The following is a 22,650-nucleotide window of genomic DNA, read 5'->3' as shown; positions in this document are numbered from 1 at the left end:
AATCTTTGGCTACTGTGTCGTCATCGCCCTTTTCGAAGCCCCCAGAAGCATCAGCAAAACGCCGCTGCAGATTTCCTTCCTTGCCTTATCAAGCCAACAGCGATAGACCAGACCGGCCCCAGAGGAACCAGATCCCTCGGCCTGCTCATTATTTGCACACTTTGCCCATTTGTTACCTCACTCCGAGGAAATAGGAGCTGCTGCCCCGGGCGCACCTTGTCGAACCGCGCCCTCACGCCCACGCCCAGCCCAAGAAAGAAGAAACCCGAACCGTCCATCGCCCTCCATAAGATCCATCGCCATGTCGTGGGAACTCTCTCGCCGTCGCATTGTGCGAGCCGTCAACGGCAAATACCTCTACGGACGTCTTGTATGCCACCCCCCGTTCCAGTATCCCGTAACAACGATTACCTGCACCTCTACATTGCCTGTTGCATATGGTTCCCGTCCCCATACTTTGACATTCCTGAGCCTGAATCGCTTGTCTTGTCCACCCATCCCGTTCCGCCGCCTTTCACCTTGAACCAACCGCGAACGCCAATAACCCTCAGACGTTCTCCAACTGACTTGATATTGCTGCTACTTAGCCACTGCTTCACGCAGTCATCTTCTTTATCGAGATGGCGCTCGTCGCCAGGTTGACTGCCCGCTTCAACCAATACTACGATGAACGTCCACGTACGTCTCACACATCTCACACATCTCACACTTGGGCATTTCGCCACCCTCGACTTACGCAGCTTTACTGACACTTTGGCCGCAGTGCTGACCATGATGGTGACCAACGCCATCCTCGGTGGCATCGCCGACACTACTGCCCAGACCATCACTGCTCTGCGACAAAAGGCTGTCCGTAAGCCCGGAGGAGTCGACAAGGACGATAGGGTCGCCATCGAGATCCACGACCTCGACCGAAAGAACCCCTTCTCGGACAAGGACCTGATCCCCAACTCGGGCTTGCTGCCTCCCCCCTTCGATTTTGAGCGCCTTACTCGCTTCATGGCCTATGGTTTTGCCATGGCCCCGCTGCAGTTCCGCTGGTTCAAGTTCCTCTCCACGGCGTTCCCCATCACCAAGAGCAGCGCCTTCGTCCCCGCGATGAAGCGTGTCGCTTTTGACCAGTTCATCTTCGCGCCCTTCGGTATCGCCTGTTTCTTCACCGTCATGACCGTTGCCGAGGGCGGTGGCCGCCGCGCCGTCTTCCAGAAGCTGCGCGACATGTACGTTCCGACGCTCAAGGCCAACTTTGCTGTGTGGCCCGCCGTCCAGATTATCAACTTCCGCCTCATGCCGGTGCAGTTCCAGCTTGTAAGTGGCAGTTCCACCATCCTTGAGTTCCTACCTCGTACTCACACGCGTTGCAGCCATTTGTTTCCACCATCGGTATCGCATGGACCGCCTACCTGTCCCTCTCCAACTCTGCCTCTGAGGTTGACAACCGACCCGCGGCCCGCGACGACGACCACATCCGTCTTAGCTAGACAGCTTTATATATGCACATACCATGATTGGTTTCGTCTGCCAGTTGGCACGGGCTGGGACAGGTCGCAGGTCGCACACCGCTGCAGGCATATCTGGCGTTTGAGGTCTTGGGAGGGTTGAGTCGTTTCGTTCGATCGTTACAAAATAGCACCGGGTGCTTCGAAAGGGCTACAGGCGTTTGGTGTCACGGCATGGAATTCCCGGGAAAAGAGGGGGTTCCTGTTCTTCGTTTGACGTAAGATTTCTTTTGTCAAAAACAGCAATAAATTGCAGTCATTAAAAGAACTTGGTGCGGTGCTGATATCTCGTGGTTGTGTAAGAGCGTGGTCTGAGAAATGTGGTTTAAGCTTGCCATGCGTGAAGGAGGCGGCGTATCTCTCGGTCTTATTGAGGCTCTCTGATAATGCTAGCGACAGCCCCCTTGGCAACCTGGACAGCCCCCAATTTCGGCAGGTTCTTCAGTTGTACATCCCAGAGAGCAGTTGAACAGGATCTGGTTGTCCAATTATAGCGGCGAAACAGGAAACGAGCGGTTCAAAACGCTGCATGCTCGTCTCGCGATGGTGGCTATCCCGGCAAGGGAGGTCTTGGAAGACAGAGCCGGGGGTTGCAGGTGCTAAGAACGTGAGCTGAGGCAGCTTATCAGACAACCATCACGTCACAAACAGGGGCGGGGCAGCTCCCACCCTGCTGCCGCCAATGTCCCGGGGCCTGCACCTCAGTGGAAAGCTGCTGCTGCAAGCTGTGAATGGAAGCACTGCCTGGGCCGTACAGCCAGAGGCTAGAGCAGGAGCTCCCCACTAAGACAAATCAACCCCGCCAACAAGCCAAAAAAAAAAAAAGGTCATGCAAAACACCCCGCCAGCACAGAGCAGCAAGGCACCCCACCATTCGAAGGTCCCTCTCAACGTTGTTGAACCACTGAAGGTGACTGGATTGACTGGACGGTGACCTGACACTTTCTGAAGGTAGCAGGTCCAGGTCCAGGTCCAGGTCAAGGTCCTGCGTGTTTTTCCTGCGCCGGTTGTCCAGTCCATCCATCCACGCCATCCCATCCCATCCCATTTCCTAAATATACCTCACAACCTCTTCCACTTCTTCTCTTCTTCTTTTCCTTCAACTCTCCTACATCACCAATATACCCAATTGCAACCATGTCTCTCTCCAACAAGCTCGCCATCACCGACGTCGACCTCAAGGGCAAGCGCGTCCTGATTCGCGTAAGTCAACTATGCCAGCCTGCCATCACCCTGACACTGCTCTGCCCCGCGTATCTCCTGCGTGCTCTGCAGCACCAGTGGTGCCCGTTACCCCACCATGCCGCCCTCACTACGCTTGATCCCGGGTATGACCTCAGACCCGGTTCCGTATTCTGGCGATGAGTACGGGACGGGCCGCGGTTATTGCACCCGGAGCAGTCTTTAACCGCGGAAGCATTGCAATTCCACATCGAATCCGTTCAATCACAAGCCTGCTGTGACCCCAGTAACTGACAGACCTCCTCCACAGGTTGACTTCAACGTCCCTCTCGACGCCGACAAGAAGGTCACCAACACCCAGCGTATTGCCGGTGCCGTCCCCACCATCAAGTACGCGGTCGACAATGGCGCCAAGGCCGTCGTCCTGATGTCCCACCTGGGCCGCCCCAACGGCCAGGAGAACCCCAAGTACAGCCTCGAGCCGGTCGTTCCCGAGCTCGAGAAGCTGCTCGGCAAGTCTGTCCAGTTCGCCAAGAACTGCGTCGGCCCCGACGTTGAGGCCCTCGTCAACAAGGCCGAGAACGGCCAGGTCGTCCTGCTCGAGAACCTGCGCTTCCACATCGAGGAGGAGGGTTCCGCCAAGGACAAGGACGGCAACAAGACCAAGGCTGACAAGGCCAAGGTCGAGGAGTTCCGCAAGGGCCTCACTGCTCTCGGTGATGTCTTCATCAGTACGTTGCTCCTTGACAAAGCATCACGCCACATCCTCTGAATCCATACTGACATCTGCCAGACGACGCCTTCGGCACTGCTCACCGTGCCCACTCCTCCATGGTCGGTGTCGACCTCCCCCAGAAGGCCTCTGGTTTCCTCATGAAGAAGGAGCTCGAGTACTTCGCCAAGGCTCTCGAGAACCCTCAGCGCCCCTTCCTTGCCATCCTTGGCGGTGCCAAGGTTTCCGACAAGATCCAGCTCATCGACAACCTTCTCGACAAGGTCAACACCCTCATTGTCTGCGGTGGCATGGCCTTCACCTTCAAGAAGACCCTTGAGAACGTCAGCATCGGCAACTCCCTCTTCGATGAGTCGGGTGCCCAGACCGTCGGCAAGCTCGTCGAGAAGGCCAAGGCCAACAACGTCAAGCTTGTCCTCCCCGTCGACTACGTCACCGCCGACAAGTTCGACAAGGACGCCAACACCGACTCTGCCACCGACGAGTCTGGCATCCCCGACGGCTGGATGGGTCTCGACTGCGGTCCCAAGTCCATTGAGCTGTACAAGCAGGCCATCGACGAGGCCAAGACCATCCTCTGGAACGGCCCCCCTGGTGTCTTCGAGATGGAGAAGTTCGCCAACGGCACCAAGGCTACCCTCGACGCCGCCGTCGCTGCTGCCGAGGGCGGCAAGATCGTCATCATCGGCGGTGGCGACACGGCCACCGTTGCCGCCAAGTACGGCGTTGAGAGCAAGCTCAGCCACGTCTCCACCGGCGGTGGTGCCAGCTTGGAGCTCCTCGAGGGCAAGGCTCTCCCTGGTGTCGTTGCTCTGTCGAGTAAGTAAACAACTCCTCGCCAGCGTAGAAGATGTGGCCCCGCTCTATGGGACTTGATCGGTCTGATAGATGGGATTAAAAGGTCGAGCTGGCAAGCCCAGTCTCTAGGCCCGGGTGAGCATGCATGGATATGAGAGAGAGGTACGCCCGCAAAACAAGAGGGCGGTGATGATGAACGTAATGCCCCGTGTCATGTCCTAGAAACCGTCACGAACACAAATAAAAAAGTAAAAACATAGAACCACGTCTGGTGCCAAAAGAAAAACCTGTGCCCTTGTTTTGAATTTCATTACTGGTGTGCCGCCAGTTGTCTAGAGCTTGTACGTAGTCTATGTCCGTAGTCTTACCCCAGCCAGTCTGGTCCAAACGTCATATCCGTGTTCCCCTCTTCCTCGCAACAGTCCCCATCGTATGGACTAGATCAGCGTCGCTTGTTGGCGTCGACCTTCTTCAGCTCCTCCCTGGGCGATTGTTAGTATCGTTCCGTATGCCTTTGGTGTGTAGGTCCCATACTTCAACTGTGCGGAAAAGTCGTCGCTCGTGTCATCGTCGTCCCAGCTCTCCTCCCAAAGGTGCTGCGTCGTGCCGCTACCTCCAGCAGCCGCCTCGGTGTCCTCCTGGGCCCAGTCTGTGTAGTACGTCAGTCGCCAGTCCCTTTGCCTTCAATGAACGCCTCGACACTTCAATAATGCCATACAGCGCATCCCAGGTCCAGAACAATCAATCCTCGAGCAAGATGGAGCACAACCGGCTGTCCCACCGCTGAATCGAGGAAAGATGCTCGCTAGCTGGAACGGAAGACGGGGGATGGAAAAGACCTACCATCGACGGGGAAGTCCTCAAACTCGTCATCCTCGCCCAGCGCGGGCTTCTTAGCCGCCGCCTGCTGCTGCGTCGTCTCCTCGGCCTTGGCGTCGGCCGCAGCCTTGTCCTGCGCGGGCTTTGCGTCTGAGGAAGCCATTGTTTGTGTGTGTTTGTGACGTGATGCGTTGGTCAGAACCCCTCAGGAGTCGCTGGCTGGTTCTCTTCTGTCGAAATGGAAGCAATCGGAGAGCGAAAAGGTGCGTTTGGAGGAAGCTTCGTCGGTCGCGGGTTTCGATGTCTCGTTGGGTCTCGTGGAGGGGGTGGGTTTTGATGATGGTGGAAGCAAGCTTGGTTGAAGGTTGGTTGGCAAGGCCGGCCGCGGTGGAAGGTCGTCGACGGAAATTGCCGCCTGCGCTGCTGGGTGCGGCAGGTCCCCTTCCCAGGCGGCCACTGGAAGGCGCAAGCGTGCTGGGACCTGGAGCTGGACGGGAACATGGTTGGCGGGCGGGCAGGGGCAGGGTGGGGTAGCTCCTACCTTACCTCACCCCAGTACCTGAGCTGAGGTAGCTGCATCTACACGGTGCAGCTTCAACAACCACCACCTTGCTCTGGCATTATTCACGATAAACTAAAAATCACAGCATGAATAAATAATAGGCCGTTAAAGCGTTCAATTTGAGCTGATAGCGGGTTTCCTCAGAGAAAACCGAGACAAGCCTGATACGTTTCTGTCCCTAACGATCCGCCAATCTTATCCCGGCCTTCGCCCTCCTTCCGTCTCAAACACCCACACACACACGTCTGTCGGTCACCACGATCTGCCCATATCTCTGACTGAACCCCGCGACTTTCCGTCGCTCCGATGAAGCAAGAACGATGAATGTATGCGAAACACAGCTTTAAGCGTAAGACGACTTCCAGACGTAGCGGCTCTCAGTGAGGCACTCGTTGCAGAGGCCCATCTCCCACTCGGTCCGATAGGTCCAGGCCTTGCAGGCCTTCTTCTTGATGCGTGCCTCCTGGCAACGGACCTCCCATCTGTAGACGGTGTGGCCGCAGTCTTCGCGCTTGGCCTTCCAGTAAGTGCACATCTTGGCAACTGATGGTTGGTAAAGTTGTTTTGTATTGGTTCGGGTCGAACTTGATGATTTGTTTGTATGCTTGTACGATCTTGAGGTTGTGACGATAGTATTTGGTATGAAGTAGTGGTAGAAGTAATGAAGTAGAGGGTGATGATGGTTTGAGAAGATTTGTAGACGGCAACGTTTCTGAAAAGAGAGGCGTCCTTTTATAACCTGCCTCGCTGAGGTCATCGACAGTCCTTCACAGGCTGTTGCGGCTTGATGAGGTCGTTGCGGCTTGTCGGGGTCATGAGACATCGTGAAGTGGCATGCCCCTCACGCAGGCTGCGGCTTGACTGGACTGCTTGCAAAGAGACATTAGCTCAAGGGGCTCGCCACTTGGTTCAAGATTCACTGAACAGCAGACCGTTTGTTGTTCACCAGGCTGGACAGTCAAAGAGGTGTTGCTGGCCTTGGGATGGAAATCATGCTATTTGCCTTGTCCCTTGACTGGTACTCTAATAATATCTCACACAATACTCAAAGACGCCAGTGTCTCTCAGTGCTTCTTCATCCATAACCCCTGCTGCTGTCTGTTGACGCCACCGGTCAACTGATGGCCACGTCCAATATCGCTGTGTCGAATTCTACTCTTCAACAGTTTCCTCAGCTTGCTCTTCCCCATCCTCTTCCTCTTCCTCTTCTTCCTCGCCCTCTTCCTCCTCGCCCTCTTCTTCCTCACCTTCCTCACCTTCTTCTGCCTCCTCGCCTTCCTCGCCTTCTTCTGCTTCTTCACCATCTTCTTCTTCTTCTTCCTCTTCACCTTCTTCGTCCTCTGCCTCTTCCTCATCCTCTCCCTCTTCCCCTTCATCCTCTTCTTCTTCCTCTTCCGTGGAATCGCCGCTAGCTTCCCTTGCTGTGTCCACACTCTTCCTCAGGTTGGGGAAGAGCATCGATGGCGGAGGCTCCTCGTCCCAGTCATCAGGAACATCGCTAAGTTCACTTTCGTCATCGGCCGAGTCGTGGATACTACCCCGGGGGCTGGATGCTGCCGTGGCTTGTGCAGGTGCCTCTTCTTCACCGTCCTCGGCTTCTTCGCCCTCTTCACCTTCATCCATTTCTTCGCCCTCTTCGGCTTCAACCGCCGTGTCGTCCTTCATCTCCACGTCTTCACCATCCTCGCGGCCCTCTGCACCCTCGACACGCTCTTCGGCGTCGCTGCCCTCGTCGACGTCTCCCGTAGGTGTGTGCCCCATCCTGCCGCTCGAGACCGAACCAACGCGGGACTTGGACGGCGCGATCGCAGCCTTGGGTGTCTCGCCAAACCGAGCAAAGGCCTGCTCGGCCTTGCGAATTATGTCAGGCCTTCGCACACCAACACGGCGTCTCGGGGCTGCTTCAGGGGCAGCGGCAGTCTTATCGCCGGATTCTTCCATTGCGACTGAGTCTTGGGAGCCCTGGGGGTTCAAGAGATTTCCGAGCGAGTTTTGTGGCTTCAGCTCACCGCCGCCGTCAGCCTCCTCCCGAGCGCGGGCTCTTGCGCGCGCTTCGAGAACTTCGTGAGGCTCGGGGCCTGGCAGGGTAGGGCCAATCTCTTGGTAAATGATTGCGTAACAGTCGTTGATGAGGTCGTCCAGCGCACCCGCCTTCATGAGTCCACCATTGAGCTTTTTCAACTCTATTGTCTCCTTCAAACAGTTGAAAGCGGGGATGTCGGTGGCCGGACCTCCTGCCCATTCGGTGATGCGATCTGCCATGATTTCTAGCTCCTCCATCGACGTTGACTTAAACGAGTCCTCCAGAGTTTGAGAAATCTGGAAGCCTTGCCTCAACAGCCTGACATAGGCCATGCAACAGTGTTGCCATAAATCGCTGAAATGGTAAAAGTCGGCGCCTTTCTTTCGCAGGCGTCTGAGAACCATCTCCAAGTTGACTCTGTCGTTCATAATCACCAAAAGTCTGACCATGAATCGAATGTACTGAGTAGTGTAAACGTGATGTCGTCCGGGACGTTCGGCATCGCACTTCCAGACATTCATGACCATCGTCTTCGTGAACATGGATTCCCTCAACACGTTGAATGCCGCCTTGGCTTGGACAAGCTCGGGAGACTCGCCATCTTCGTCAAACAGGAGACGTGCGTGGCGCATGATAATGCGGTGCTGCCAGTTTGACTTGTCTTTGTCTCGAAGGTGGTGCAGATTCCTGATGACGTATTCCTCCCAATCTTCGACATCATTCATAGTAATATCGTCGCCGAGCTCCATGCCAAATGGCTGTCTTGACAAAATATCAGCGCCCTCTTGCCACGTGAGATCATTTCGGATGACGAGTTTGTGCACGATGGACACAATCTTGTAGTGAGGCTCCAAGATGGGGTCGCTATGCCTTGATTTGGGCACAGCGGCAACCACCTCGACAGCATGCTCCAGAGCCGAGATCAAATAGTCAACTGAGGGACGAGTCTGGCGATTCTTCTCCGACAACTGATCAACAGGCTTCTGGTACATCTTCCAGAGACACTTCGTAAGCATGAATGGGTTCCTATTGGATATTAGTTTCAAATTGGTGCGTTGCTCGACACGAGACTCACCTCCAGTCCTGTGGCTTGCGTCGCATGGCCCGTTTGAACAAGCCCGCGGCGTACTTCCACACTTTGTAGTCCTGCATTTCTTCGTGAACGGCCCTCTTGAACGTCCCATTACCCATATTCTCAATGAAAAAACGTTCATGGTCTGCATGTTGGAAGGGCTCCATTGCAAGGGGCTCACGGCTGGATGCGTACAACCGCATGGCGAAGTTGTGATAGAGTTCGTACAAGGGGTCTTCGTCTTCGTCGTCGATGTCAATCTCCCAGGAGTTGGAGAGCGCAAGCGTGTAGCAGTGGATTGAGTTGCGCTGAAACTTGAGCAGTTCACCGCGCTCCTTGTTCATCTTGTCAGCCGACCACAAAACGGCTTCGTCAAGCTCGTAGTCAAAGCATTCAGCAAGACGGAACCATGCATCCCACTTATCCGGAGTGAACTGGAGTTGGAGTCGCAAAAAGGTCGCAGCAAGTCGCAAGTCGTCAGTAGCGCCGGGTGTCTGTCTTTTGCTCAAATCGACTTGCTTGAACCTGGTGAGCGCAATCATGCCTAGCAGGAAGAACCAGCCGTGTTTGGCGAGGGCGCTCTCCGGCGTATTGACGGCAACAACGTCGAGCTGGACGCCGCCAGTCAAGGCTTGATACAACCGCAAAGGATGGATAGGTCGCTTCAAATATTCAGTGAAGTTCCTGAGGTTGTGAATCATCTGAGGAGTAGACTTGGTCTGGCCAATTGCTCCCTGCATGTGCTCGATCGTTGTTTTGAGGTCCGACTTGAGCAGGTCCTTCCTGGGCATCCTTCTTGCCAAAACCGTGATTTTGTCGACAAGTTGCATCGCGTTGCGCTTCTCGAGCTTCTCTGGTGGGCATCCATGGTCTTGGACCTCCCCAACCCCCACGCCGAGCTTCAATCCGTGAAGGTCGTACAGGACTTGGCCTAGGTAGTCCTCCCAGTTTTCGATGTTCTTGAACTTGAGGAGCTCAACGCGCATCATCTTGAGGAAAATCTTGTTGGATGCCTTGCAACACTTTCTCAGACCCAAAACTTGATGTATAGCTGACAGGTAGTCTGCAAGCTCCATCTCAGGCTGAGGAAACATTGTCCGGTTCTGGTTGACGCCGACCTTGATCACCGTGTACTGGAGGCACCACACGCGCACTTGAATCTCACGCAATTTGTTGAGGAATGCCTGGAACGAGGGGCTGTTTGGTGGTATGCGCGTCATGCCGATGCGAATTTCATCCTCGTGCATCGCCGAAGCATGAAGCATGGAGCTCAGCTTTGCCAGAGCTGCAGATGTCGTCCGCAAGTGCTCTTCGTCAACAATGTCATAGGCAGAAGTGTCGTTCAGCGCTAGCGAAAGAGCCGTGATCAAGAGGTCATCGAGAGATTTGAGCATCTTAAGCAAAAGCGGCGGCCTGGTTTCCGGTGCATTCTTCAGGTAGCTGTCGCTCTCAAGATCCGCTGTGAGCATCTCGATTGCCTTTAGTTGGCATGAGAATTGCTTCGTGGAATACTTGATCGTGCCGTATGCATCACTGAGACGTGACCAAAGGAACAATCGTAGCTCTGTGCTGGTGCCTAGAAGGAACCTCCATAGGTCTTGCAAGCTCTGCGTCGCGTACTCCTTGATGGGAACCTTCTTAGGTTTGGAGCGGCCAGATCCCTCGCCGTTCTTTGCGGATTCCTCAGGTGGAATAGACACGTAGACGGAGCTAGGGTTGAGAACAGGCTCAAGGTTCTCGATAACAGCGACAGGATCACTGACGTTATCCTGGAAGAGGCCGAGAAAGAAGTCCATGGTTGTCAACTTTGAGATCTCCCTGTCGGCTGCAGCCTCGGAAATCTCTGGGATAACCGGATTGTTGGGGAGATAGAGCTGGTCAACCTGACCATCTGCGAGAAAATCCCGTAAACTTGTCCAGCACTGCAGGATGTATTCTCTGGAAGCATTCTCCGTCAGAGTCGTGGAAAAGATCGCAGCCCAAAGGAACCGGGCTGTCAGCTTCTCGTTGCCCTCCTGAGGACTTCCTCGAAGCAAACCCGAGGCAATATCCAGCCAACGCCCCAAGCGACCTTTGGCCTCGACACGAATACTGTAGTCCACGACACTGTTAGGGTTCGTAATCCTCTCGTATACGTCGAGATGAATCTCGAACAGCATCTCAACAATATCCTTGATGAAGGCATAGGCGTCTTCGCTGCCCGCTGAGCGATGCGCGCATTCCAGGTCATAGTTGATAGCCTGAAGAATGTCTTGGTCAAATCGGCTAATAACCTGTACAACGGCTGTCTTCATTGCATCTGACCATTTCGTTTGCAGATAGCTAGGGCAGATTGTCTTAATCCATTCATAGGCGACCTCTTGAGCGGTCATCCAGGATGCATTGACTCGCTTGGCGAAGGCGGCAATGCCTTGGGTCTCTTTGAACGGAGGGATGACGGACGTCTTCTGAGAACCACCTTTAGCGTGCTCCAGGAACGACGACAGACTCAGAGATGCTGGAGCCTGCTTGTTGAGTAGAATCTTCGCGTTTTCCTCGCTGAAGGAAACGATCGCATTTCGAAGATCCATGGTAGCTTGGTTCTTGATGGATGCTGCGCGATCCTCGGATGCTAATGAATCCAATACTTCGCTGATCCGATCCAAAACGGCCTGATTCGTGACACCGATATTTTCCAGCATATTCTTGGTGGCCTGGAATAGGTTCTGGTCGGCTGCTTGGTAGGGTGCCAGCTGAGTCGCAAGCACAGCGCTAGGGTCTATGACCTCCTCCGCTTGTGCTGTTTCCCTCCGTCGGATGCGCTTACTCCTCTTCTCAACGAGACTTTCGTCGTCTTGGTTCTCCGGGAGCCCAGCGGCCGACTGCGACCGCTTTCTATTCGGCTGAGAGGCGCTTCTTCCCTTACGTGTTTCGCGGGTGGTCTCGGGGACCTTCGGAGCCTCATCAGGGGTGGCCTCCTTTTCATCTCCAGTCTTGTCATTTTCGACGGACTTCTTCTCTCCATTGGCTTCTGGCTTCTTCTCGTTGTCGACAGATCCCTCCTTGGCCTCGGAACCGTTTACTTGACTTTCCTGCTCTGGCTGACTCTCCATGACTACATCCTCGTCAACTTCCATCTCGGGAAGTTCAATTACTACCGCTCGGCTTGTCTGTCCTCGCTCCAGGACGAAGTGGATGAGCGCCATTCCGAGGTCGACCCATGATGCATTCGGGAGGGTAATTGTTAAACGCGTTTTGCCGGTTTCCTCGATTGTCGTGCGCGCAGACTCGAGATCCTTGATTGGATTCGGCAGAAAGGGGATCGGATCGAGATGACGTTTGATGAAATCGGGCATTTCTCTTTTCACCCAAGGACCCATGATCGGATGAGACAAGGCAATTTCGTCGCCCAGGACTTGCAGCTGGTCTTTCAACTGCTGTCCTGCGAAACCTTCGGCAAGAGATGGCGGCTCGACCTCCAAAACGGCCGGATCATCGTCGAGTTCGATGGCAGCTTCCAGGCAGTACCTGCTTATTCTTGAACTCTTGAGAGAAGCGGCGACACGGGCAGTGCGTCTCCAAAGCTCGGCGTCAGAGGGATCGCGATCGAGTGCGGCGTTGAAATCGGTCAGGGCGCTGCGCATGTTCTGGAGGGCCGCATCCTGCTCGAAATAGGTGGCGCCGTCGACGCGGGCTGCATGGCGGGTCTTGTCGAGAAGAAACTGGCCGCGGTTCTTGTGTGCGAGGAAAAATGCCTGGGGTAGACTGCTAGTGGCTGTATCGACATCGGCAACCTGTAGTTCCAAGTTGCCAGCAAGGGCGGCATCGGTAATGAGCTGGTCAGGGTGTCGCTCTGCTCTGTCGTATTCGGTGGCAGCCTCGGGGTACTTGAATATTTCGGATTTGAACAGGTCATCGTAGGCATCGGCGGCTTCGTCAAAGAATCGGGGGCCTTGGGCGTGGAGCTTGAGAGCTGTTTGGAAGCGCTTCAAAGCTTCATCGACCTGCATCCCAGTCAGAAAGGCACAAGTGGCTCTTGAGAACATCCATCACGTACGTGAAGCTCGCGGGTGGTGTCGATTTCATCGTCAATGTTCTCCTCGGGCTCGACATTGATTGCCTGAAAAGCCGGCTGCATGTTGGTTAGCTTTAGCTGGTCGCGATCGGTCGCATAGCCTAGGGACGAACCATTTTGACGATTTGCTCCCGGGAGCAGCTGAATTACCGAAACTGATATTCTTCTTTCCTTTGGGTATCAGGACTGGCGACTGCCATTCAGGGTTATCTCGGCGGGAAACAATGCTGATGATGGAGTTGTGCCGCGGTGCATGTCGCTGGTGGAATCCCTACCAGCGCGTGGCTGCTTGACGCGACCTGACTTTCGCAGATCGTTAAATTGGTGCTCCGTGCGCAGAGCTTTGAGGCGTGGCGCAGGATTTGGCAGACATGATGTCAAGTGGCGCAAGCACCGACTGCGCCACATCTGAAGAGACACTCTCGCATGAAGCTATCATGGGTGTCCAAAAGGCGCTCTCTCGTACATAAAGTATTGTCGGGATAGCATCATCTTGTGGCTTCAACTCCAAACATTGTTTGAGAGGGTGGAAAAATATCTGAGGTGTGTCTTGGAACCTTGTGCAGCAGCTTGGCTTTTGCGGCGTTGGGCGTTAAGCGGTGGCATTCATCGTCAACTTCCGTATGTCAGTATGAATTTTTCCCAGAAAGGGGTGCGTTAACTAAACATGAAAAGCAAGCATGAAACTCTCGCAACATTTTTCTCTTAATGGACATCACCTGTTTTAAGGGCTGCTGCTCAAAGCTTTTGCTTTGGCTGTGTAACTGTACTTGTCAGTGCTTACAGCACTTTAGCTGAAGAGAGAGGAAAAAAAGAGAGGAAAAAGGCAACAATAGCGATATTGGGAATCGAACGATGGTTTGCAGATACTAAGCCCGGGAAATATCAACTGGAAGGCTTGTCTCTCGCACTCAGCAACTCAACTACCTGGCCGTGTTCGCTAGTAGTAATACTCTCAAGTAAGTTTGTTCATGAGGCAACCTGCGGTTCATTGCCAGTACATCCCAGAACTCTGAGATCTCGTTTTACAAACTTCAATATGTACTTAATGTAGTGTCCTTTCTTTAGACTTCAAGGGTGTGTTTAATAAGTCTCGCTGAATAAATATTAATTAGGTTAGAATTCTCATTTATTTCATCGAAAGCTCTGAGCCAGAATCATCAGGTCGTGTGATAATTGATTTGTAAAATGGAAGTAATTAAGTTGTAATGTGAGTAGCCCCGCATGATTTTGGACTTGACCACAAATTCGTGGTCATTCCGTCTTCTAGTTGCTATGAACAATTTAAATCTCAGCCGCTGGTCTCTTGAGAAAGTCCAAGCCGGCCGCTGATCAACGCACACGAAAGTTGTGTAGGGATTTGCTCGTGGATTAAATTTAGTTATTTGTGCTTGTGCTATGGTATTGGGCAGTCTGGCCACGAACGTTCTACTAGGCAGTCACACAGGCTGCTCGTTATTATTTCAAACCTCGCGCCAAAAGAGATGCGGGGGAAATGTGAACGCAATGACGGAGTATGAAAAGAGAATCTGAATGATAGCATGAGAGCAACGCGTGTTTATGTTTGGTTCGATCTCGTGCGGCCAGAGGTGTCCTTTCGCAAGACATCACGAACACACCGCGGATGGTTGGCAATACAGTCGTGAACAACGTTATGACCTGCGCTGGGTCGAGATAGAGGCCGTGCTATCATCTCATGGACCGCTTCAGGATTGTTCGAGTTCACAATTTACAAACTGCTCGGAATAGAGTTCCGCTCGAGGACCAAATGTGCAGTGTTCAAGACGAAATTCAGTTGTTGGCCAGCTGCAAGCAAGCATTTTGCGGCTCTGAAGCTAAGCCAGGGGAAACTAGGCGCCAAGGCGGGAAGCCAATGATACAACCTCGAATAGGGCTTAGACATTTCTTGTTTTTTTTTTATGGATGCAACTTCTTCCCCAAACGTGAGGAGGCGGTCCTTGACGATCGAGCCAAGTGATCAAGCCAAGTCTTGTCAGATCGACCTTCCCCCAAATCATACCCCGCGCTTCTCCAACATCACGACCACAGGTATGGAGTTGAAACACACCTCTCAGTAGCCATCAACCCATGAATAAGGGCGCAGATCGCTGTGGTTCATGCATAGATGGCAACGTCGTATATCCCACGGTTGGGTTTCTTCCCCACGGGACAGGATGGGACGGACGCTGTGGAGGGTCTCTCCCCGCAAAACCATCGTGGGGTGTGTGGAACCAGGCGTACCTTATCCAGACTCCATCGAATGTGCTGAATCATCGTCCAGGGGCCATGGTCAAGTTTTTCTATTCAAAAAGACCATGGGAAGCGAGCCTAATGTTTCTCCAAGGCACTCTACCCGCTCATCCGAAAGTTTGGGTCATATTCTGGATGAACATCTGTCTGCGTGGCCGGATAGTTCTGACGAGATTCCGCCAAGGGCTTGGTCTGGAGCCATCCGAAGGATTTGGGTGTTGTGGGGTAGCAACATGACACGAACTGATTTCAGTTAGCCTACTGACTGTGATTGGGGTAAAAATGGATAAGATGTAAGTGTGATTGGCTGTACCCCGCATAAGGGTGTGGTGACCCCTTCTGGGGATGGGTTGCTGGGGGTCATTTCACCTTTCTCTGCAGTATTTCCCCCCCAACCTGCGAAGTTCCAACAGGAAATACGCCCGGTCAACTAATTGCGCCAAGACAGCTTTCCGGAATAATCCTCGTCGTCGGCACACCACTTCCCCGAACAGCGGCAGAGAACTCGACTGCCAAGGTGTTAGGCGTGTCTTGGTGTTATCTCGAGGCCTGCAAAGAGCGAAGGCTTGGTCCCCAAAACAGCAGAACAACCGATGTCGCATTGCATTACACCGATGCTTGTTTGGCGCCACACCCGTGGTGAATCAATTCGCGGCCGAATCGACGACGAGTGATGGGTGAGACGGCACCATCTTTGCCTCAGGCCTGCTGTAGGAAACACGATTCTCAGCCCATCACGAGCCTGCTTCGGGGTGTTTTGGGCCGACATTGTACGGAGTTGGTAACGGCCAACTCCACACCGCCAACGTTGCATCCAACATGACCGTGGGGTGAGAAAACTCTGGGGCCACACGGGGTAATCTGGAGTCTGGAGAAGGTCGACATCCACGCGGAGAGGACAACCCTTTAAAGATAGTCGTCGCGCCTGTTCCGCCTGTCCCTCGATGTGACTCTTTCTTGACTCCCTCCCTCCGTCCCTCACCTCGACAAGTCACTATCTTTCTTCGCGAGACCTTTGGACGCTTTGCAAAGATGGGTAGAGCCAGCCAGGAGGCCGTTCAGCCTTCCTCCCCTGAGATCATTCGCCAGTCTGAAGAGAAGGGTCAAGATGCCACCCAGGTCGAGCGCACCTTGTCTGGTGCTGACGCCAAAGGCGACCACGTCAACTACGACCGTATCGACAACGAAATCGCCGAGTATGCCGATGCCACCGGCGCTGTTGTCATCACAGAGGAAGAGAACAAGCGCCTGAAGAAGCTTATCGACAGACGCGTCCTGCCCATCATGGTGGTGACCTACTTCCTCCAGGCGCTGGACAAGGGAACCATGTCCTTCAGCTCCATCATGGGTATCCGTGATGACATTCCAATCCTCAAGCAAAACTACTACGTGAGTATCAGGTCCTAGATATGTCCGATGTGTGCCAGTTACTGACGAATTCATTCACAGTGGGGATGGCTCACCACCTGTATTTACGTGAGTAGCCTTCTCTTGAGACACGTCGAGCCGGCCAGTTACTGACGAATCCACGCAAAGATTGCCGTTCTGATTGTTGAATACCCGACCAACTGGTTGATCCAACGTGTGCCTGTCGCCAAATACCTCAGCTTCAACATTCTGGCATGGAGTGTTGTGCTTTGCTGCCACGCCGCATGCTTCAGCTATCCGGCTCTGATCACCTGCCGAACTCTGCTCGGAATTTTCGAGGCTGTTTGCCAGCCCGCCTTCCTGATCATGAGTTCGATCTGGTACAAGCGCTCGGAGCAGGCCCAGGTTGTCACCTACTGGTACATGATGAACGGCATGCAGCAGATCTGCGGTGGTCTGTTGGCCTACGCCTTCTCCCACATTAGGCATCCCAGCTTCCAGGACGGTAACCCGCCGGGCAACGCCGCCATTCGCTCGTGGCAAGCAATCTTCATCACCTATGGCAGCGCGTCTTTCCTCTGGGGCCTGTACGTCCTCTGGACTCTGCCCGACAGCCCCATGCGTGCCAAGTGCTTCTCGGAAGAGGACAAGAAGCTCATGGTTGAGCGTGTTCGTTCCAACCAGACGGGTCTGCAGAACAAGACGTTCCGTGCCTACCAGGTCAAGGAGGCTTTCACCGACCCTCAGACGTACTGCTACATGCTCATCCAGATCTGCACGACTCTCCCCACATCCGGACTCGGTGCCTTCTACAACATTATCCTCAAGGGCTTGAACTTCTCGCTTCTGCAGACCCAGCTTCTGGCCATGGTTCTGGGTGCTATCATCATCTTCACATTGATGACCTCGGCCTGGGCAACCAAGAAATGGAACCAGAATCTGATCACCATGGCCGTCTTCCTAATACCGTGAGTTGCGCACCTTTCCACGGCAGAGAAACTCAGCTGACTCTTTCTACCTAGATCGTTCATTGGTACGATTGTCATCATGACTGTGCCGAACAAGAACGAGTCTACCAAGGCTGGTCTCCTGATCAGCTACTGGATCGTCTTCACTTTCTGGGCCGCGCAGGGTCTCGGCATGTCCATGCTGACGCGAAACGTCGGAGGGCAGACCAAGAAGTCTGTCTGCATTACGCTGAACTTCTTGGCTTGGTGCGCGGGTAATGCTGCGGGCCCGCAGGTCTTCTTCGACGGTGACGCGCCGCGCTACATCAAGGCGCTGACCATTCACCTCGTCTGCTACTCCGTCCTGGTCGGTGTCATTGTGTTCCTTCGCTGGAACCTGGTCTGGCGCAACAAGAAGAAGGACAGGAAGTACGGTGCTGAGATTGACACCACCCACGGCTTCGATGATTTGACGGACCAGGAGAACAAGAACTTCCGCTACATCTACTAAGGGTAGGTAGGAAGCTGGCTGTATTGTAATGTGTGAGGCCTCCCTTGCGCAAGTATAAAGACCATTACTTGCTGTGTTCACAGCGGCATGGAGTCAGTCCATGACTGCGCAAATATACCCAATAATGAGATGTAAAAGTGGGCATTCAAGATCGGCGTGAATTCGGTGATGATGGCGTCCACGGACCACACGTGCATCCACCACAGCCACATGAATCTGGTGCGCCACAAACGCAAAGTGAGGCTCAGGCGGTGATGTGTCCCGTTCATGTCACTCACTGGCTGCGTGGACGCGTGGTCTGTGCTCCACCTCCTGTGGCTGACATAATGAAGTGGACAAGCTGGCAGCTGGCAATCCAGGAACACGGCAAACCAGGTTTCACGAGGCCCAGCTGCGGCAGCTCCACGTCCAGCCCACCCAGCTCCCCCTTCAGCAACGCCTTTCAAACCAATGGCGGCCCTTGCCATTGTTCCCTGCTATCCGCTGCGAATCCAGTAATATTGTTCCAGCCCATCAGCACAGCAAATCACCCACAGGCGACAGCACCAGAAACGCCAGGCCAGGGGGTAGCCAGCAGCAGCAGCAGGTTTCCCGCCCGTCACCAGAGAGTCCAAGCTCACCACCTGCCCCAAAGGTGGTGCTTTGCTTGTACCTTGCCTTTACCTACGCAGTACAGAGTATCCGTACCTCAGGTACCTTACCCTGCCAGGCACCTCAATCAATTGACGCCGCACTCCCTCGTTCGCCATCCCGCCTCTGCCACACGCCAAAACCAGGCCAGGACAGGCCAGGCAAGCATCCATCTATCCCTCGCCAATCTCACCAACCACACTTCGGTTTGCGACTGCGAGCCCCTCGCGGCCATCCCTCTACTCCCAGCCATCTGTTCCAGCCCGCGATTCCCACAGGAAGCTGCATTTCTACCGCGACCGCATGCTTCAAGTCGAACCTCGGAGCTCCTAACACCGTATCCCGTCGACGACAGCCTCGAGCCCATCTGCTACCGCTGAAGCTTGACACCTAGTAACACCGCCGCAATGGTTGCGCCGGCCGTGCCAGAGTCCGTCAACCGCTCTTTGCGACTTCCATCCTCGTCTCCCATACTGATGCTGTCACTAGGCTCACGGAAGAGATTCTGTCTGAATCAATTGATGCCCGCACCGAGTCCCTCATCTCCCTGCGCGAGCTTGGCCCCCCTGATCTCGTCCATCTCCTGAAGCAGGCCACAAGAAACCCTGGCAAACAGGTATGCGATCTCGATACCCCCTCATGCTCCCGTCCATTGCTGACCGCTTCTCTTCCAGCTCGGAGTCTACCATCATGTCACCGGTGTCGATGCCTCCTCGTCCGCCAGTCTTGCCGCCTACATCAACACCCTGACCTACCGCGAGCATGGCCAGGCCGCCCAGACAAAGATCTCTGAAGGTCTCTACTGGTACGACAAATTCATGCGCCATCCCCGAGTCCCTTGACGCTGATCTGTTTGCTAGCTGCTACAATGCCTTCTCACGACTGGACATGCGCGTCCACGTCACGATACCCGGTACTGTCGAGAGCTACTGCGTAGACGAGCGGGGCGAGAAGCGCAAGGCGACGGACGACCTGTGGCTAGAGACATATCTCTGCAGTGTTCTCCGAGCTTACTCCTACGCCGACGATGGAAGCGGAGAAACCATTCGAAAGATTATGGGTGTACGCAGGTTCAACCCCGTCACCAATACCGAAACCGAACACCGTTTCCTCAATGCCGCCGAGCAGCTTTTCTTTCGAGGTATGAAAGGTCTTGTCTCTTGAACAACTCCGATACTGATTCTACTCCAGGTTGGCAGCTGGGTTCCGACTCTGTTGTTCAAGTGCCGAACAATGTCTCCAACCATCTGACCGCTGGCCTTCTCAAGTACTTCCAGACCACCGGCCGGTACGCCTCGGGCATCAATCTCTTCGAGAAGCTGAGAGACCAGAACATCGAGGTTTCCTCTCTGTTGTCCAAGGTTCTGTTCATGGGCAATGAGGAGGTTGAGGGCGTTCGCGTACTCCACCAGGCTCTCAAGGAATCTCCGATGGACTATGTGATGCTCGACACCCAAGCCGAATTCCTGCTCAAGAAGGCGCAGACTGCCGCGACCCCTGAGCAAAAGGAGGAAAGACTTCGTCTGGCTCTTGGGTGTGCTGATCGCAGCACCATTGCCGCACCTAGCGAGTTTGGCACTTGGGCAAGATTGGCACAGGTTTATGTTGCCATGGAGGACTGGGAGAATGCCCTGACGATTCTCAACTCCTGTCCCATGTTCACGTACCAGGACAAGGATGCGCCACAGATGCCTGAGCCTAAGGACGTTCATTTGCCGACTCTGCCGGAAACTCGTCTCGATGAAATCGATAGCGAACCCGAATCCAGGTACTCGGAGCAGGTTGATGCTAGCCTACTGAACCTGCGCGCTGCTGTGTACAAGGGTACCTTCAAGCAGGCCTACAGCATTTTGACGGAGATGACGGCGAAGATTGGATGGGATCAACTGCTGAAGATTCGGAGCACTGTCTTCGTTATGGAGGATGAGTACCGCTCAGAGAAGCACGAGCCGCAGCCACCTCGCAACCCGAGTACCGATGGGCTTCGGGGTACCCCAGACCCAACAACGAACGGCGATCAGTCCGAATCGGACTCGGACGAGGATGACGACGAGAAGGAGGAAAAGGAAGAGAAAGACGAGACGAAGCCGGCAGACACCGAGTCGACTGCTGAGACTTTGGCGACGAATGGACAGTCGGAGGGTGAAGCGGTTGAGAAGCCCAGCCATGCGATAGATCCTGGCGAGTTGAAGGGCGACGCCGAAAACGTAAGTGCTAGAACCAAACTTTCAATAGGCATTTCTAACGAAATCACAGGGCGCTCAAAGTGATGACCACCTGTCCAAGCTGAACAACAAGCGGTTATGCGAGCGTTGGCTAGACAGCCTCTTCATGGTGTTGTATGAGGACCTGCGCGTCTACACCATTTGGCGCACGCAGATGGCTCAGTACCGCGCCCAGTCCATGCAGTACAAGAAGTCGGCCGAGGAATGGGAGATTCTCGGTTCTCTTGCCGAGAGACTTCAACACACGGATGAGGCCGTGGAGGCGTACAGAGCTTGTCTCGCATCCAGGTTCAGCCCCAAGGCCTTGACCGGCATCTTACGGGTCTTTGAGCAGAACAAGAACACTCGCGAGACCGTAGCGTCTGTGATTCGTCTCGTGACCTGGCAATACAGGTGGTACTCGGAGTTTTCTCCCGAGCTTCTCCATACTATCCGGACACTCATCGAGGACGAGGGCGCCGTCAAGGTCAGGAGCATCATCCAGGCCACCAGTCTGCCACAGAACGTCCTCGACCTCACGCATCACTACGCTGCTCTTTGCGCTACGTTCCGCAGCAGCGGCACCGACGGCTAAGCGCAGCACTTCTATAAAACAACCAGAGAGCCCGGCAGCTATTAGGAGCAAACTGTCGATGATGAAATGGAGGGGTTTTGTGTTTCAGTATCTTCATGCCCGAGACGAGACTTGCAGGATTATGACTTGGTTGCTCATGTTTTTTTCTACCACAACAGCGTGCATCTTCACAATTATATCGGTGCGCTGTGTCGGGATATTTCAAAAGCATGAGCTGCGGCTGTTTGGGCCTCAGGACTGTAATGCAGAGTCAAATGATACCTTGTTCCGTCAACACTACTACCTGAGATTCATTACTACCGAATGTTGAAGATGACTGTGCCGGTCGCGTGCGCATCCAAGATGCGGCGACGTTCCAGACCGCTGACCCACTGAACAAGTTGCTAGCGACCGGGCGATTGACCGAACACACGGAGCACTCACGGCCCCGGCCGCTCACCGAGCCTAGCCGCCCGATGAAAACCAGCCAGGCCGATCGGGTGCCATTCTCTCAGGGACAACTGATATCACTCCTACGTCAAAGGTATGTTTTATCATGGCCGCTCGGAGGGTTTTGGGGGTCCTGTGGCGGCCAAGCGGCGTCGGGCCCGTTCGATCAGTGTCGATGAGATAAGTCCTCCCCACCTCAGGGCCACAAAATGGCGGGTAGTGATATCACCAGCGACAATCATCGAGATGACGTCGACTAGCAAAGTTCAGATGGCGAGCCTCATCGACAACTACATAAGTTGAACCTTCCAAGCAGAAAGAAGCTGATTCTGCCTCTCATCATAAAATCAACCACTTCAACCTCCTCAAAAAACATTGCAGGATATCCCTATTCGTCCACCCGAACCACTTATACCACCTTTATATCGTTTACACCATTTCCTACACACCAACACACACAATGGCGCCCTCCAAGGACCAGCTTAACGAGATTGCCGCCCAGCTCGACCTCAACACCTACCAGTCCAAGACCGGAGCCGCCCGCCCTATGGGCAACGACGATGCCGGCGTTTCTTCCGTCGCAGAGCGCAAGTTCCCCGGCGCCTCAGTCAGCGTCCAGGGCGACCCTACCAACAATGTCTCATACAAGCCTGAGCAGCCCGCAAAGGACCCAGCCCAGGACGACGACGACGTCGTACCGGCCAAGAAGATCTCCTCGCTTGGAACCCAGGACCAGAAGAACGACGTCCTCCTCCAAGGCGAGGGTGCCGTGAGAAACAACGTCGGCACTAAGCCGCCAGGAGTCGGCGGCAACAAGTTCCCCGGCTCGGATTACTACACCCCCGAGTCTGTCCCAGACAGCATCTCTGCAGAGGGCAACATTGCTCCCGAGAGCGTAACGCAGGCCTCTGCTGAGGCTGAGAACCCCAGGTAAAATTGGATGGACTTGAAATGGAAGGTTAGCGAGTCGGGCA

The 22,650-nt window shown here is 54.3% G+C and overlaps 7 protein-coding genes across 7 annotated transcripts; 5 read left to right on the top strand and 2 right to left on the bottom strand.

The window, feature by feature from the left end:
• Positions 1-620: 620 nt before the first annotated feature.
• On the top strand, positions 621-1,481 carry sym1 (the record flags this gene model as incomplete). Its single annotated transcript, XM_036642139.1, has 3 exons — positions 621-678; positions 764-1,308; positions 1,365-1,481. 3 exons carry the CDS (start codon positions 621-623, stop codon positions 1,479-1,481), a joined length of 720 nt encoding a protein of 239 aa, XP_036493711.1.
• A 1,155-nt stretch (positions 1,482-2,636) lies between these two features.
• Positions 2,637-4,241, top strand: pgk1 (Phosphoglycerate kinase; the record flags this gene model as incomplete). Its single annotated transcript, XM_036642138.1, has 3 exons — positions 2,637-2,702; positions 2,992-3,412; positions 3,475-4,241. The coding sequence occupies 3 exons, from the start codon at positions 2,637-2,639 to the stop codon at positions 4,239-4,241; spliced, it is 1,254 nt and encodes a 417-aa protein (XP_036493074.1).
• A 413-nt stretch (positions 4,242-4,654) lies between these two features.
• sem-1 (putative 26S proteasome complex subunit sem-1) lies at positions 4,655-5,194 on the bottom strand (the record flags this gene model as incomplete). Its single annotated transcript, XM_036642137.1, has 3 exons — positions 4,655-4,694; positions 4,747-4,861; positions 5,056-5,194. The coding sequence occupies 3 exons, from the start codon at positions 5,192-5,194 to the stop codon at positions 4,655-4,657; spliced, it is 294 nt and encodes a 97-aa protein (XP_036493075.1).
• Positions 5,195-6,745: 1,551 nt separating this feature from the next.
• On the bottom strand, positions 6,746-12,858 carry CGCS363_v010287 (Histone transcription regulator 3-like protein; the record flags this gene model as incomplete). The annotated part of the gene is made up of 4 exons (XM_036642136.1): positions 6,746-8,642; positions 8,692-12,671; positions 12,725-12,799; positions 12,856-12,858. The coding sequence occupies 4 exons, from the start codon at positions 12,856-12,858 to the stop codon at positions 6,746-6,748; spliced, it is 5,955 nt and encodes a 1,984-aa protein (XP_036493078.1).
• Positions 12,859-16,024: 3,166 nt separating this feature from the next.
• On the top strand, positions 16,025-17,818 carry CGCS363_v010286 (putative transporter; the record flags this gene model as incomplete). The annotated part of the gene is made up of 4 exons (XM_036642135.1): positions 16,025-16,381; positions 16,442-16,468; positions 16,529-17,328; positions 17,383-17,818. 4 exons carry the CDS (start codon positions 16,025-16,027, stop codon positions 17,816-17,818), a joined length of 1,620 nt encoding a protein of 539 aa, XP_036493079.1.
• A 1,037-nt stretch (positions 17,819-18,855) lies between these two features.
• On the top strand, positions 18,856-21,247 carry CGCS363_v010285 (Uncharacterized protein; the record flags this gene model as incomplete). The annotated part of the gene is made up of 6 exons (XM_036642134.1): positions 18,856-18,878; positions 18,938-19,064; positions 19,123-19,253; positions 19,309-19,589; positions 19,640-20,655; positions 20,705-21,247. 6 exons carry the CDS (start codon positions 18,856-18,858, stop codon positions 21,245-21,247), a joined length of 2,121 nt encoding a protein of 706 aa, XP_036493076.1.
• An 889-nt stretch (positions 21,248-22,136) lies between these two features.
• CGCS363_v010284 (uncharacterized protein) lies at positions 22,137-22,610 on the top strand (the record flags this gene model as incomplete). The annotated part of the gene is made up of 1 exon (XM_036642133.1): positions 22,137-22,610. One exon carries the CDS (start codon positions 22,137-22,139, stop codon positions 22,608-22,610), a length of 474 nt encoding a protein of 157 aa, XP_036493077.1.
• Between the last annotated feature and the right edge of the window lie 40 nt (positions 22,611-22,650).

The sequence above is a fragment of the Colletotrichum siamense genome (genome assembly GCF_013390195.1).
Source record: "Colletotrichum siamense strain Cg363 chromosome Unknown KSG_Cg363_contig06, whole genome shotgun sequence".
NCBI classification, from domain to species: Eukaryota; Fungi; Ascomycota; class Sordariomycetes; order Glomerellales; family Glomerellaceae; genus Colletotrichum; species Colletotrichum siamense.
This window is presented reverse-complemented; position numbering and strand designations above follow the sequence as displayed.